The sequence below is a fragment of the Sminthopsis crassicaudata genome, chromosome 2 (genome assembly GCF_048593235.1).
Source record: "Sminthopsis crassicaudata isolate SCR6 chromosome 2, ASM4859323v1, whole genome shotgun sequence".
Lineage (NCBI taxonomy): Eukaryota > Metazoa > Chordata > Mammalia > Dasyuromorphia > Dasyuridae > Sminthopsis > Sminthopsis crassicaudata.
The window spans coordinates 208,185,784-208,198,431 of record NC_133618.1 but is presented as its reverse complement, the minus strand read 5'-3'; the positions used below and the strand labels follow the sequence as shown (position 1 = coordinate 208,198,431).

Genomic DNA, 12,648 nt, shown 5'->3' with positions numbered 1-12,648 from the left:
CGTGATGGATAGTCTGCCTCACTTGGCATCTAGAAGACCTGGTTTCAAAATCCTGTTAAGTAGCTGTATGACCCTGAAAAAGTCATTTCAAATCTTTGAATCTCAGTTTTCTCATCTGTAAAATGGGGAATTATATCAATATTGAGAGATAACATGGATTAAATGATGCCCAAGTTCCTTTCTAGTTCTTAACCTATGATAATCTGTGATGAAGTCTATCCCTTGTAATCCATTGAACATTCAAATTCTCACTCAGGTAATCCTCGTAGTTATAATAACATATTTATATGTCATAAAAAGTGTCACAAAGTGCTTTTCCTCCCATTTGAATTCATAACATGGGATAGGTGCTACATATTTTGTGTACAGGGGGGAAACAAGAGGGGGTTATGTCTGGACTTGTGATTTCATCAATATAGAAAAACACCAGGAAGGATACAGTCTATGTAAAAATATAACCTGCAAGTTCTGATGTTAAAGAAATATTTGGATGCAGTGAGAGGGTACCAAAAGTTACACAGCAATGGGGTTTAGCTAGCATCATTTAATCCATCGCATTAATTTTACAGATGAGTAAATGAAGGTCCAGTGACCTTGAACAAATTATCTTAATTTTCTGGGCCTCAATTTCATCAGCTGAATAAATAAATAAAGGGGTTGGATTAAATAATTTCTTAGGACTTTTGAGAGTCATCAAGGTTTAAATGGATAGAGAACCAGTGTCAGGAAGACATTCTCATTCCTATAGTCTCTCACCTATTGGCTGTGTGATAATGATCACGTCACTTAAACTATCAGTGTCCGCAAATGATTCTCTAAAACTCTGAGATGTAGTGGAGGCAGGTGCCTCATTGCATTTGTAGAAGATTCTTCCTCTTCTCATAGTCTCTATACAGTGAAATCATGGATCCAGTCTAAAAGAGGTCCTTTTTTAATATCTAATGACCTTTCCACAAGAGTTGATTATATTGATTGTAGGACTGATTTACAGGGAGGGAGGAGTCCCAAGAAGGTAACATAGTTGAATCAGACCCCAGAAGTGTTATCAAAGTTTCCTGCATGGGATAGGAGGTTGGAATAGATGGACTCTAAATTCTTTCCCAGTGCCATTAGGACTCAGGGTATTGCTAGCAATGGATTATAGTCACGGACTCCTCATTTTGCAGGTGGCCAGCAAAACTTTGAAGATCCCTACCTCCAAGATTTACATCAGTGAAACAAGCACGGCTACAGTGCCCAACACTTCTCCTACAGCTGCTTCTGTCAGCACTGACATCAATGGACAGGCTGTCTATGTAAGATTCTTGTGGGACTCTATAGGTCTCTGAGGTGGCCTGTTAGCCAAATCAGTCTCTTTGGGATGTCTGTGGCAATTTCCTACTAAGGCTATTTGATCGTGAGCTCTTCTTATTTCCCTGATGCTGTGATTAAGGAGGACCCTTTTCCTCCAGGCTCAAGGGCACAGGAAAAGTCACAAGACTCATAACTGCTTTCATTAACATATTTGCATTTAGCTGGCATGTCTGGAGCTGGGACAGTGGAGACAAAGTGAGATAATCAAGCCAAAAGATGTGATGTTTGTTTTGGGATCCTTATCATAAGAGACCTAACCTAAATGAGGAGCAAATCATCTCAGACACAGCTTTAATGATCCCCTTAAATATATTTCAATGAAATAAGTGTTTCTTAAATCATGTTAAAGATTTACAGGAAAAGAGAACGAGGAATCAATATAGCAGCTTTCTGAGTATTATCTAATCTCTGAGCCTGTCTTCTATATAGTGATCATTTCAGATAGCCTCCTTGGACTGTGAGTGTCCCCTCATAGAGAAAAGCAGTATTTGTCCCTATTTTTCAGGCAACTCCAGTCTGCAGCCCAGGATTTGGGGGTATTTTTGTAGTTTCTGGGAAATGCTGAAAGGAGAGAGACAGAATAATAAAAATGTATATACTATTATAGGTGTAGTTGAGGAATAACTGGTCTTGGAGTCAGGAAGACCTGAATTCAAATCTGCTCTCAGATTCTTCCTAGCTATGTGACTCTGGGAAAATCATTTTACCTCTGTTTGCCTCACTTTGAAGTTGGTAACCATTGGGGTCCTTTTTTAGTTCTATTTCTTACCTCATGACCAATGACCAATTTGTTGGGGGGGGCATTGTATGTGCTTTTTCCTTTAGGAAGCATGTAAAACCATCTTACAAAGACTGGAACCCTTCAAAAAGAAAAATCCCAATGGTTCCTGGGAAGACTGGGTAAGTCTGCACTCATTAAAGATAAACATGGTGAAACTTAGGATTTGCCAATATTTGTAGTACAAAATGCTCAGGATCTGTGATTTCCCGGGTCTGGGAGCTCCATCCATTGGTACTTTTTTCATCCTCCTTTATGTTTTTGTAGATATATTTTGTAAATTTTATTGGTTCCCCAAAGCCAGAGCTTCTCTCTTACTAGCATGACTTTCTTGAGAACTTTGGTCATTTGTACACAGCAAAAGTAGAGAGACCTTGCATAGTAATAGATATTTACTAAGGGACTGTTAGGTGGTATTATAATACATAGAGTACTAATCCTGGAGTCAGAAAGATTAAACTTCCTTCTGATCTGACATCAGACACTTACTATCTGCGTGATCTTGAACAAGTCATTTAATCCTATCTGCCTCAGTTTCCTCTTCTGTAAAATGAGCTGGAGAAAAGGCAGTGGCAAACTGCTCCAATATCTTTGCCAAGAAAACCCCAAATGGAGTTATGATGAATTGGACAGGACTGAAACTACTGAATAATAATAGAGGGATGTGTATGAATTTATTCAGGTCATTTAATCCTTAACCCTTATAAGTGCCTATTATTGTGCAAGGTCTCTACTTTCATGGTGACTGAAGTTCTCAAGAAAGCCATACCAATAGGGAATAAGCTCTGGCAGGTCCTTACCAAGCTAGAAAGCCACTGGCATAGCCCCAGTAGTGAACTGTGTGTATCTACATTGATAATGGGCTAGTCTTGGTCAAAGCATCAAAGATCTTCACTGGAGAATTATTCTAGGGGCAGATTTTGGGGCATCAACAAAATTCACAAAACCCATCATCTTCTCATTTGTCAAATGAAGAGTTTGGCCTAGATGGCCTTTGAGATCTCTTTCTAGCTGTGACAAAATGCTCTGATAAAAATGATAAATAGGTTATTGGAATTGAACTGAATTTTATCAATAAATAGAAACTAAAAAGGATAAAAATAATTAGGGAACAAAAAGATTTACTTCCCTTATTCTTGATATTTTTTCCAATGAAGAATGGTCCAAGGGAAATTTTGTAACTTTAGTTTTGTTCTCATTTTAGTCAATTTCCATTAAAATTTATGGCAATACTCTCATCATCCTCAAGACCTTTAGGCTTTCCCTGAAAAGAAACAAACCAAGCTTTTCTTTGCCTCCCATACCTCATTCCTGAAGTCCTCATTTACCCTTGCAGTTACCTCCTATCCTAAAGGGCCCTATTTTTGTCCCTGATGGCTGTCAACCTCTTATGAGGTGTTAATTTGTTAACTAATAATGTCCTCTTAGGAGTGTCTTCATTTTAAGAGAAGCTATTGGAAGATGTAAATAAAGTGATTTGTAAATCCAGAAAGGTCACATCAGTGTCAGCTATTGTAATCATTATTGTTGACTGATATTTCCCTTTCTTAGATCAGAGACATTTTGTAGAGGAGTGAATGAGTGAAGTATTTATGGCATGCTTATTTTTGATGACCTATACTGGCCATGTGATCCTGAGCAAGACACTTCACTCTCAGTATCCTGGGCAACTTTCTAAGACTAAACATATCAGAGCCGTCTTGGATTTGGTATTAAGAGTTTCCCAACTTAGAGTTCTCTATCTCAGTAGGCTGCACCCCAGTCCCATCCCCAACAACAACAATAATAACAAATTCAAAAATTAATGACCAGAATTGTGTGAAGGGATTGAGGATTGTGCTATATTGAAGGAACTGGGTTTTTTTTTGTTGGAAAAAGAAAAGTCTTGGAGTTGGGGTGGAGAGAAGATATGATGAATATTTTTCAAGTATTTGAAAGACTGTCACATGGAAGGAAAAATTGTCATGTTATCCTTGGGCCTAGGGGGCAGAAATGGAAGCAATGGATGGCATTTTTAAGTAGGCAGATTTAGGTCTGAGGTAATGATATCCTGAAATAGAATTGCATTGAGACTGAAAAGAATAATTGTAGAAACATTATAAAGGAAAACTCAGAAAGATTTGGTGACAAGCAAAGAGAAGAGGCAGTGATGTATTGTTGAGATCTGAAATTTGAATGATTGGAAAAATGGCCTCCCTTGATAGCACATTTAGCTATTTCTTAATGATTCAAAGATTCAAAGTTGGATATGTAACCTCCTCATATATCTCATAATATTTTTCTCTCCCTCAGGTTAATGCTGCCTACTTGGAACCAGTGAGTTTGTCTGCCACAGGATTTTATAGGTAACTGTCCATTCTTTTCTAATTCATATTTGATTACAAAGACACTGTTGGAAAAATTTCATCATTATGAATTCTTTTTTTGTAGACTTTAAACTTTCCAAAGGTCTTTATAAAATAGTATTTTACTTGTGTCCCCAAACCATTCTGTGAAGTAGATATTATAAACCTTATTGTTCCCATTTTTCAGAGGAAACTGAGGTTTAGAGATGTTGAATAACTTGTCCACACAGCTGAGAGTGATAGAAACCAGATTTTCTTGGCCCTTATATTTAGAATCCTACTCATTGTACTACACTGCCTCTTTGAAAGGCAATATAGGCAATAGGGTTTTATCTACTTTTAATATCCTCTTTAGGGTATGAAACCTATGGGTCTCTATCTACATGTATATACTTTTTCAAAAATAGTTTTGCCAGGTATTTCATAATATATTATCTCTGTTTCTCGCTATTATAATCATGTATTTTATGAGTATATTACTATTAATAAATAAAAATTAATAAGTCAAGTCATTATGTAAATTGAGATCCACCCCTATTTTCTACATAGGCAAAGAAAGACTCAGAAGGGTCACAGACATATATAGACTCATGTCATTGAAGCAAAAAAAAAAAAAAAAAAGTGGTTACATTTAAATCCGTATCTTCTCCATTAGAACAGTCTGTTCTATGCTGGAAGAGATAATATATTATTACATTAATATAATATATATAGTAATGTTATATATATATATATATATATATAATATATTATTGCCAAGCTAAAATGTCCAACTTGAACTTTGCTGGTGAATAGTTGGAAAATGAAAACCTTTGTGAACTCAAGGAGAAAAGCAAGATTTCCTTGGAAGGTAGTATGATGCAAATGGGAGGTCATGAATTTAATCTCAAAGAACTTAGGTTTCCACACAACCTTTACTAATTTCTCTCTGAGTGACTGTGTGAAAGACTCTTTACCTCCCTTGGATTATTAGCTTTGTTTACATCTATAAGTTTCCTAACCTGTTTAAAAAAAAAAAAAGTTTTCTGGATGGCTGACTAAGATTCCTTCTAGTTCTCTGTCTGTGGAGTTATGACCTTTCCTAAATTCAGTTTCTTCATCTGTAAAATGGAAGCAATAAAAATACTTAACGCTATCTCATGAGGTCATTGAGGAAGAAGTGCTTTGTGAACTTAATGTGCTGTAGACATTGATTCCTATTGGAGGGAAGACTTGTTTTTTCTTTTTTTTTTTTTTCTGCTATTCATTTTGAAATGCATGATATCTTTTCTTTTCAGAACACCCAATCTGGGCTATAACTTTGAAACCAATTCTGGAAATCCTTTCCACTACTTCTCCTATGGTGTAGCTTGCTCTGAGGTTGAGATAGACTGTTTAACAGGTGATCATAAGGTAAGAAACTTGGAACTCTCTTACTCCAAAGTCAAACACTACATGCTATGAGGAGGAAAAATCCTTGGTTTAAGAAAATTATTGAGTCCTAGGATTGAGAGATTTAAAATCCATAAACATGATAAAACACAGAATTGTATTCCTAGAAATGGAAGGAATCTTAGAGAGAATCTAATTCAACTGTCCCTCTTCCTTCTTTTATAGATAAAGAAACTATAGAGATGATAATCTGTCTGAGGTCACAGGGAAGTCACAGATTCAAATCCAAATCTTTTGATTCAAAATTTGATAGTTTTACATGATCCTAGCACACTCAAAAAATGTGAACTATACCATGGGACACCAGGCAATTAATATTGATGGATGAATAAATGTACTTAGTGAACCCTAAGTTCATAGGATAGTAGAAGGAACACTTGATCTGGAGTGAGAAGATCTGGGTTTGTAAGTGGGCTCTGCTACTTACTACATATAGGCCTTGAACAAATTACTTTTAGGGTTTCTATTTTTGTCATTTGTAAAATGAAGAGGTTGGACTAGTTGATTTTCAAGACTCCTTTTGTATGACCTAAAAAATGCAACTTAGTAATCACAGATTACTATTAATTTCTTAATACTAAGTTTTCTGTCTTCTAAAAACTTCATTATTTGATATCTGCAGAGCAAAAAACATCAATCAATTAATTAACTAACTAATTATTTGGTACCTACTTTGGGCCAGCTAAGCATCATGAAGTTATTAGAAATACAAAAGTAGCTTGGATAGAATGGTAGGTTTAGAGTACTAAAGATGTGGGTTCAAATCCTGTCTCTGAGTAGCCAAGTGCTGGTTCAAGGAAGCAAATCAGATCAAGTTGTTGTGACTAATTTTTCAGTCACATTTTTCTTGCTCTCTGTTCATTTATTTTTTAGTGAATATGTTCATTTGTCCACATATTGTGCCTGAAATTTTAAACTATCCAGAAAATTGGATTTGTTGGTTCAATCAACTAAATATTGACATAGTTTGGAAACTTAATGATTTCCAAAGTCTCCTCTCATAGATCTAAATGATAATCCCACATACATTATTTGCATATCAATTTGGTAATTGTCAATATCAGATGATAGAAAACCACTTCTTTAATGTTTTTTTAATCAATTACCTTGGTTCCCTATCACATAATTCTAATGGTATCATTCTGTAAGATCATATGCACTTATTTTTGGGAATCTTTTTTTTTTACTACACTAAATTTGGTGGTTGTAACAGTAAAACTAGCTAGGATAGAAGAATTCAGAGATCAATTACCCTTGTGGATCAAATTGGTATAGGGTATCATGTGTATCATAGTAGAGTTGTGGCAAGGCAGTGTTCACAGTGGAATTCCCAGAACCTGACCTAATCTAGATCCGGAGTGCTATTTTTGACAGTGATCTGTCTTCAAACTTCTTCAATTTTTCAATTTTTCCTTCCTTTATAGAACATCCGCACAGACATTGTTATGGATGTTGGCTCCAGCCTGAATCCAGCTATCGATATTGGACAGGTAAGGATCTTATGGAAAACAATTAGATACTAGTTATTCCATTTTGATTTTCTGGTTCAATTGCCATGGCCTTCATTGTCATTACCTTCAGACTCCCCCTCCTCCCCAGCTAAGCAGGTAGATGGATTCAGTATAGAATTAGCTAATGTAGGGATTTCTTTTATTTGACTATGCATATTTGTTGTAAAGGTTTTGTTTTTTCTTTCTCCTTTGGAAAGATGGGAGGGAGGGGGAAAAGTTTATTGTCAATTAAAAAAAAATAAAAACACCTATTTATTAATTGCATTTTTTCCATAGCATAGTATGAGGCATTGTACAGTGGTTTTAGTTTTAGGTCAATATGGTACCTGCTGAGTGTTCATTTATAAGTGAAGACAAACAACACTAATATGAACTACTTTAGAAGGTGACACAAACAACCAAATAAATTCAGGATAATAAAAAGTATTAGGTGAGAAGTCTAATGGCCTAATGAATAGAGAGCTAGCCTCAGGATTAGGAAGACATAGATTTAAATATTTCTTCTAGCATATATTGGCTATATGACTCTAGATAAGCTACTAAAATGCCTCAGGCAATTTTTTAAGATGATGAGTTGGAGAAATATGAACCTGAATTGATAGAGGTATTTTTTCCCCAAGAAGTTTTCTGCATCAATGGAGTCACTGGTCTAGATTAACATCCATCCCCCTGTCACCAATAAAACATGTTGTTTATACATAGACATATCAAGAGTAAAGTCTTTTTGGAGTAGATAATGTAGACGGAGTGGAAGCCATCAGATCCATTCCCAGAGAATATTTAGAAGTTATTATAGCTTCCTCCTTTCCTCAAGAAGTACTAAAAAATTTTATTCTAGAGATTAGATTTGAAGAATTGAAAGTTTAGATCATTGAGAGAGCTGGTGGTGGAGAATGGGAGGGGATTGTGGAAAGGAAAATTCTGCCTATTCAGAACTAATGATGTAACCAATTTATGTAAAATCGATAAATTTAGGATTTAGGGAAAGACAAAACGAAGTGACCAGATGGAAATATTAAGCAGGCAAGCTAGAAGTGAAATCATATTTCATAGGACATTAGCAGTGGTGACAAAACATGCAGAAATCCAGCATTCTAAGAAGCAGGTCATTTCTCCTTAGGATATTGTGGATTTATAGAATCCAAAGGGACTCTTTGTGTATTAATAGGACACTAGTGCTAAAGGGACCTTGGAGGACATCTAGATTAATCTCCTATTTGTGATGTCATAGCTGGGAAACAGAAACTCCCCATATGGGAGAAATCTTGTTTTTTTTTACTATATAGTAGGGAATCGCAAGCTGAGAGAGCTATTTCTCTCCCTTACATCTCCACTTCTTCGTAGATAAAAGGGAGGTCCCTTTTCTTCTTCCCATCAGGCTTTATTTTTAACATAAATGCAGCAGGTAGTGCAGTTTTGTCAAACTCAAATAGAAACACCAATTACCAATCCCACAAAACCATTCAAAAAATCTCTGAGAGCATACATCTATTTAGAAAATAACCTATTAACATTATCTGTGTGCATTTGTATTTTTGTTTATTTTGTTAAATAGTTTCCATTTATATTTTAATCTGGTTCTGTAGCAATTCAGTAGAATTTGGGTCCATGGAACTACAGAGCTACATATCTGACATTTCTAGTATAGCTGATAGAGAATGGGTCTCAGAGTCAGTAAGACCTAAGTTCAAATCTCATCTCTAATGAGGTGAGCTCACACAGAGGTTGCATTAACCCTGGACAAATTATTAAAATTCTGAATTTCCCAAGAAATTCTCTAAAACTAAAAGATGGACAGAGATATTACAAATATATAGTGGTAGGGAAAGTTTTCTCAAAGAGCATTTCCTATGCTAATAAAAGCAAAACTCTGATTGTCATTAAAAATGTTGATCAATGCATGAAATTCCTCCCCTTTAAAAGCTTTTATAAGTAACCACATAATTGTAATAACTGGGGATCTTCTATATCTTTTTTTCTTGATCAAACTCTTAGTGGAAGTGCCAACAACTAATATTCACCATAAGGACTGGAAGTGGGAAGTAAATGAAGAATGATGGGATAACATAGATCCACCATTGTTTAAACTCTGAATATTTTAGATAAGTTGATATATATGTGCATGTATGTATGTATAAAATTACCTTGTCATCCATTCATTCATCTTTTAGACAGGTCTCATTAGATTTGGGTTCTGGTTATGGGAAGAAAAGCACCTTTGAAAAAAATCTAATACTTGGTGTTGAGAACCAGAGAAATGAGGGGATCTTTATTTGTCTTGCAGGTAGAAGGGGCATTTGTTCAAGGCCTTGGCCTTTTTACTCTGGAAGAGCTGCATTATTCCCCTGAGGGGAGCCTACATACTCGGGGACCCAGCACCTACAAGATCCCTGCTTTTGGCAACATTCCTATTGAGTTTAGGGTTTCTCTTCTACGGGATTGTCCTAACAAGAGAGCCATCTATGCTTCTAAGGTATCACTTGGGATCTGTATATTTCGGTTTAATAAATATATATTTCAGAGTCTGTGTAAAAGATAGTGGTCTTTTCAGCTATCCATTACTTGAGTCTAAAATTATCCTGTTCTCTCAGAAACAAGTAATTCTCGGTGCTAGTCCTATGGTGTTCTGCCCAAGGCTTTTAGTTGAGTCTGAGTTTGAAGGAATGTCTTAAAAGAATATGAATCCACTTTGTCTAGAACCAGTTTAGGAAGGTTTCTAGATTAGTCTAGTTGAGTTGGTCTGACTCCATAAGTGCCAAACACAAAAGTAGACTCAACTTTGTCAGTTTTTGGTCTTAGGCAAGCCTTGGTCTACTTATTTGTTAATGATGTGGCTAATAATCCATGGCAACTTTCTCCTAGTGGGTATTGTAAGGATTGGCTAAGATATGAGAGACTAGTCAGCTTAGTGTTATGGATAGAGTGCTGAATCAAAAGGTATAGATTTCAATGTAGCTTCAATTGCTTGCTCTGACCATGGCCATGTCCCTCAATCTTTTTGAGTTTTGCTTTTCACATCTTTGAAATGCAGATATTAATAGCACTTCTCTCACAAGATTATTGTGAGGATAAAATGAGATAATGTCTATAAAGTGATCTATAAGTATGAACTATTATTATTTTAAAGATATCTTTTGTTATTTTATAGTTACAATTTGCCCTATAGCCTTTCTTCATCCCTCTTAGAGAACTATCTCTTATGACAAAGATTTTTTTAAAAGAAAAATAGGAAAAAAAGAAATTCAGCAAAACCAATCAATGCATTGAAAAAAATCCAACAATATATTTAATGTCTAACACTCGTGGACAACCCTCTCCCCTTGCAGAGAAGTTATCTTCTCATATCTTATCTTTAGGGTGAAACTTTGTTCTTACTAATTTTGCAACAGTCATTTTTTTATTGCTTTGAGGTTGTTCTTTCTATTTCTATTGTTGTAGTCACTGTGTATATTGTTTTCCTGGCTCTGCCAACTTCATTATACAGCAGTTTATATCTTTCTATGCTTTATTCTTCTCAACATATCCATTGTTTCTTTTAGCACAATAATATTCCATTATATTCTTATATCAAAATTTGTTTACCCATTTCCCAAATTTATTATCTGTCATACAGTTTGACATTCCCTTAGGTGTCTCCACACACAAGGAAATGGGAATGTTTTCTATGACACATAAACCTTTCAAGGGGAGGACATTGACTAAAAAATCTATCAGGAAGAGGAAACAGATAAATGAAGAATTGGATCAATAGAACTCTAAAGGCAAATAACAATCCACTTCATCCTTTGCCCATTCTTCTTATGATAGCCTAGTGATGAGATTCAAGCTCCAGGTCTGACTCTCATTTCTTACTTCTCTATCCTCATGGGATCCAGGTTCTTGCACAATAAATAAAGCGTGACTCCTTTCTCCTTCTTTCTGTTTGCACAGGCAGTAGGAGAGCCCCCTCTCTTCCTGGCCTCCTCCATCTTCTTTGCCATCAAGGATGCCATCTCTGCAGCCCGTGTTCAGCATGCAGATTATAAGAAGAATGAGCTTTTCCGGCTGGACAGCCCTGCCACCCCAGAAAAAATCCGTAATGCTTGTGTGGACAAATTCACCACTCTGGTATGATTTCCACAGCATTAATGGCAACACTTCTAAAATGGAAAGGGTTTGGAATGAAGTCTTGTCTGTGAATTGTTATGAAAATTAAGGTTGAGAAACCAAGGAGAAAGCTTTATGAAACTCCTTTTCTGTTGGACAACATAGATTCAGTGATTAACCATTAGCAATATAATGGAATACAACCAATTGTGAAGCCATAGAAAGTCAGAAATTGATTTGACGCATGGAAGCTTTTGATGTGAATGAGAGTTGGCTTAACGTAGAATGGCTTGACTCATTGGGTGGGAAGTTTTCTACCACTGGGGTTTAAGAGACTAGATGACACTTGGGAAGATAATAAAAGGTATTCCTCCATTGAGCTAAGATCCTTTATACCTCTAAAAATTTTTATTTATAGAGTATTATATATATGTATATATTTATTTTATATAGAGAGAGTAGTTGTTTATAGCTATATTATATTATATAATTATATATAATATAACATAATATTATATTACATAGTACTAAAAAGAGCCATAACTGGTGATATTTTCACCTGGGCTAAAATTGGGGGGAAGTCATTTGATTTTCCTAGGCCTTATGTTATTTCTCTCCAAAATTAGGAGGTTAAAACAAATAACCTGTGAATCCCCTTCCAACTTTAAAACTATTAACCAGTATGGGGGAAAGGCCTTACATATCACTATTAAAGGTTGAGCCTTTCAGAGGAGGAAATACCTTTTACAGGGTCTATTGGTATTCTCCCAATTTCCTACCTTGAAGCAAAGTACCATATTCCCCACCCTAGTTATCTCTGATGGCTCAGACTCTCTGAAAGAGTGATAAAATGATGATTTAATGCTCAAAACAGCAGTTTTGTAGCAGGACCACATATTAGATAGTCTTCTTAGAACTAAGAAAAAAGTTCCAATATCTGGATGTAATCTGTGCTTTTCATAGATATATATAAAGGAGACATATAATAGATTCACAGAAAAGTCATGTCTTCAGAGTTAATCACGACATTTATAGAAACCATAATATGTCATGGTTCTGTGAAGAGAGACAAATGATACATAAAGTGTTCTTTTTATTGGCATTGCTTTGGGAAATGCTGATTTGATTCTATTTGTGTGCTGGT

General features: G+C 35.5%; 1 protein-coding gene across 1 annotated transcript in view; it reads left to right on the top strand.

Annotated features, from left to right (window-relative positions):
* Window positions 1–12,648, top strand: part of XDH (xanthine dehydrogenase) — a 66,525-nt gene that overhangs the window by 51,805 nt on the left and 2,072 nt on the right. Inside the window, exons 29-35 of the mRNA XM_074288129.1 lie at window positions 1,167–1,295; window positions 2,179–2,253; window positions 4,424–4,476; window positions 5,754–5,868; window positions 7,332–7,397; window positions 9,703–9,891; window positions 11,349–11,525. Coding sequence (XP_074144230.1) covers window positions 1,167–1,295; window positions 2,179–2,253; window positions 4,424–4,476; window positions 5,754–5,868; window positions 7,332–7,397; window positions 9,703–9,891; window positions 11,349–11,525 — 804 coding nt within the window. The remainder of the gene's footprint in view (window positions 1–1,166; window positions 1,296–2,178; window positions 2,254–4,423; window positions 4,477–5,753; window positions 5,869–7,331; window positions 7,398–9,702; window positions 9,892–11,348; window positions 11,526–12,648) is intronic.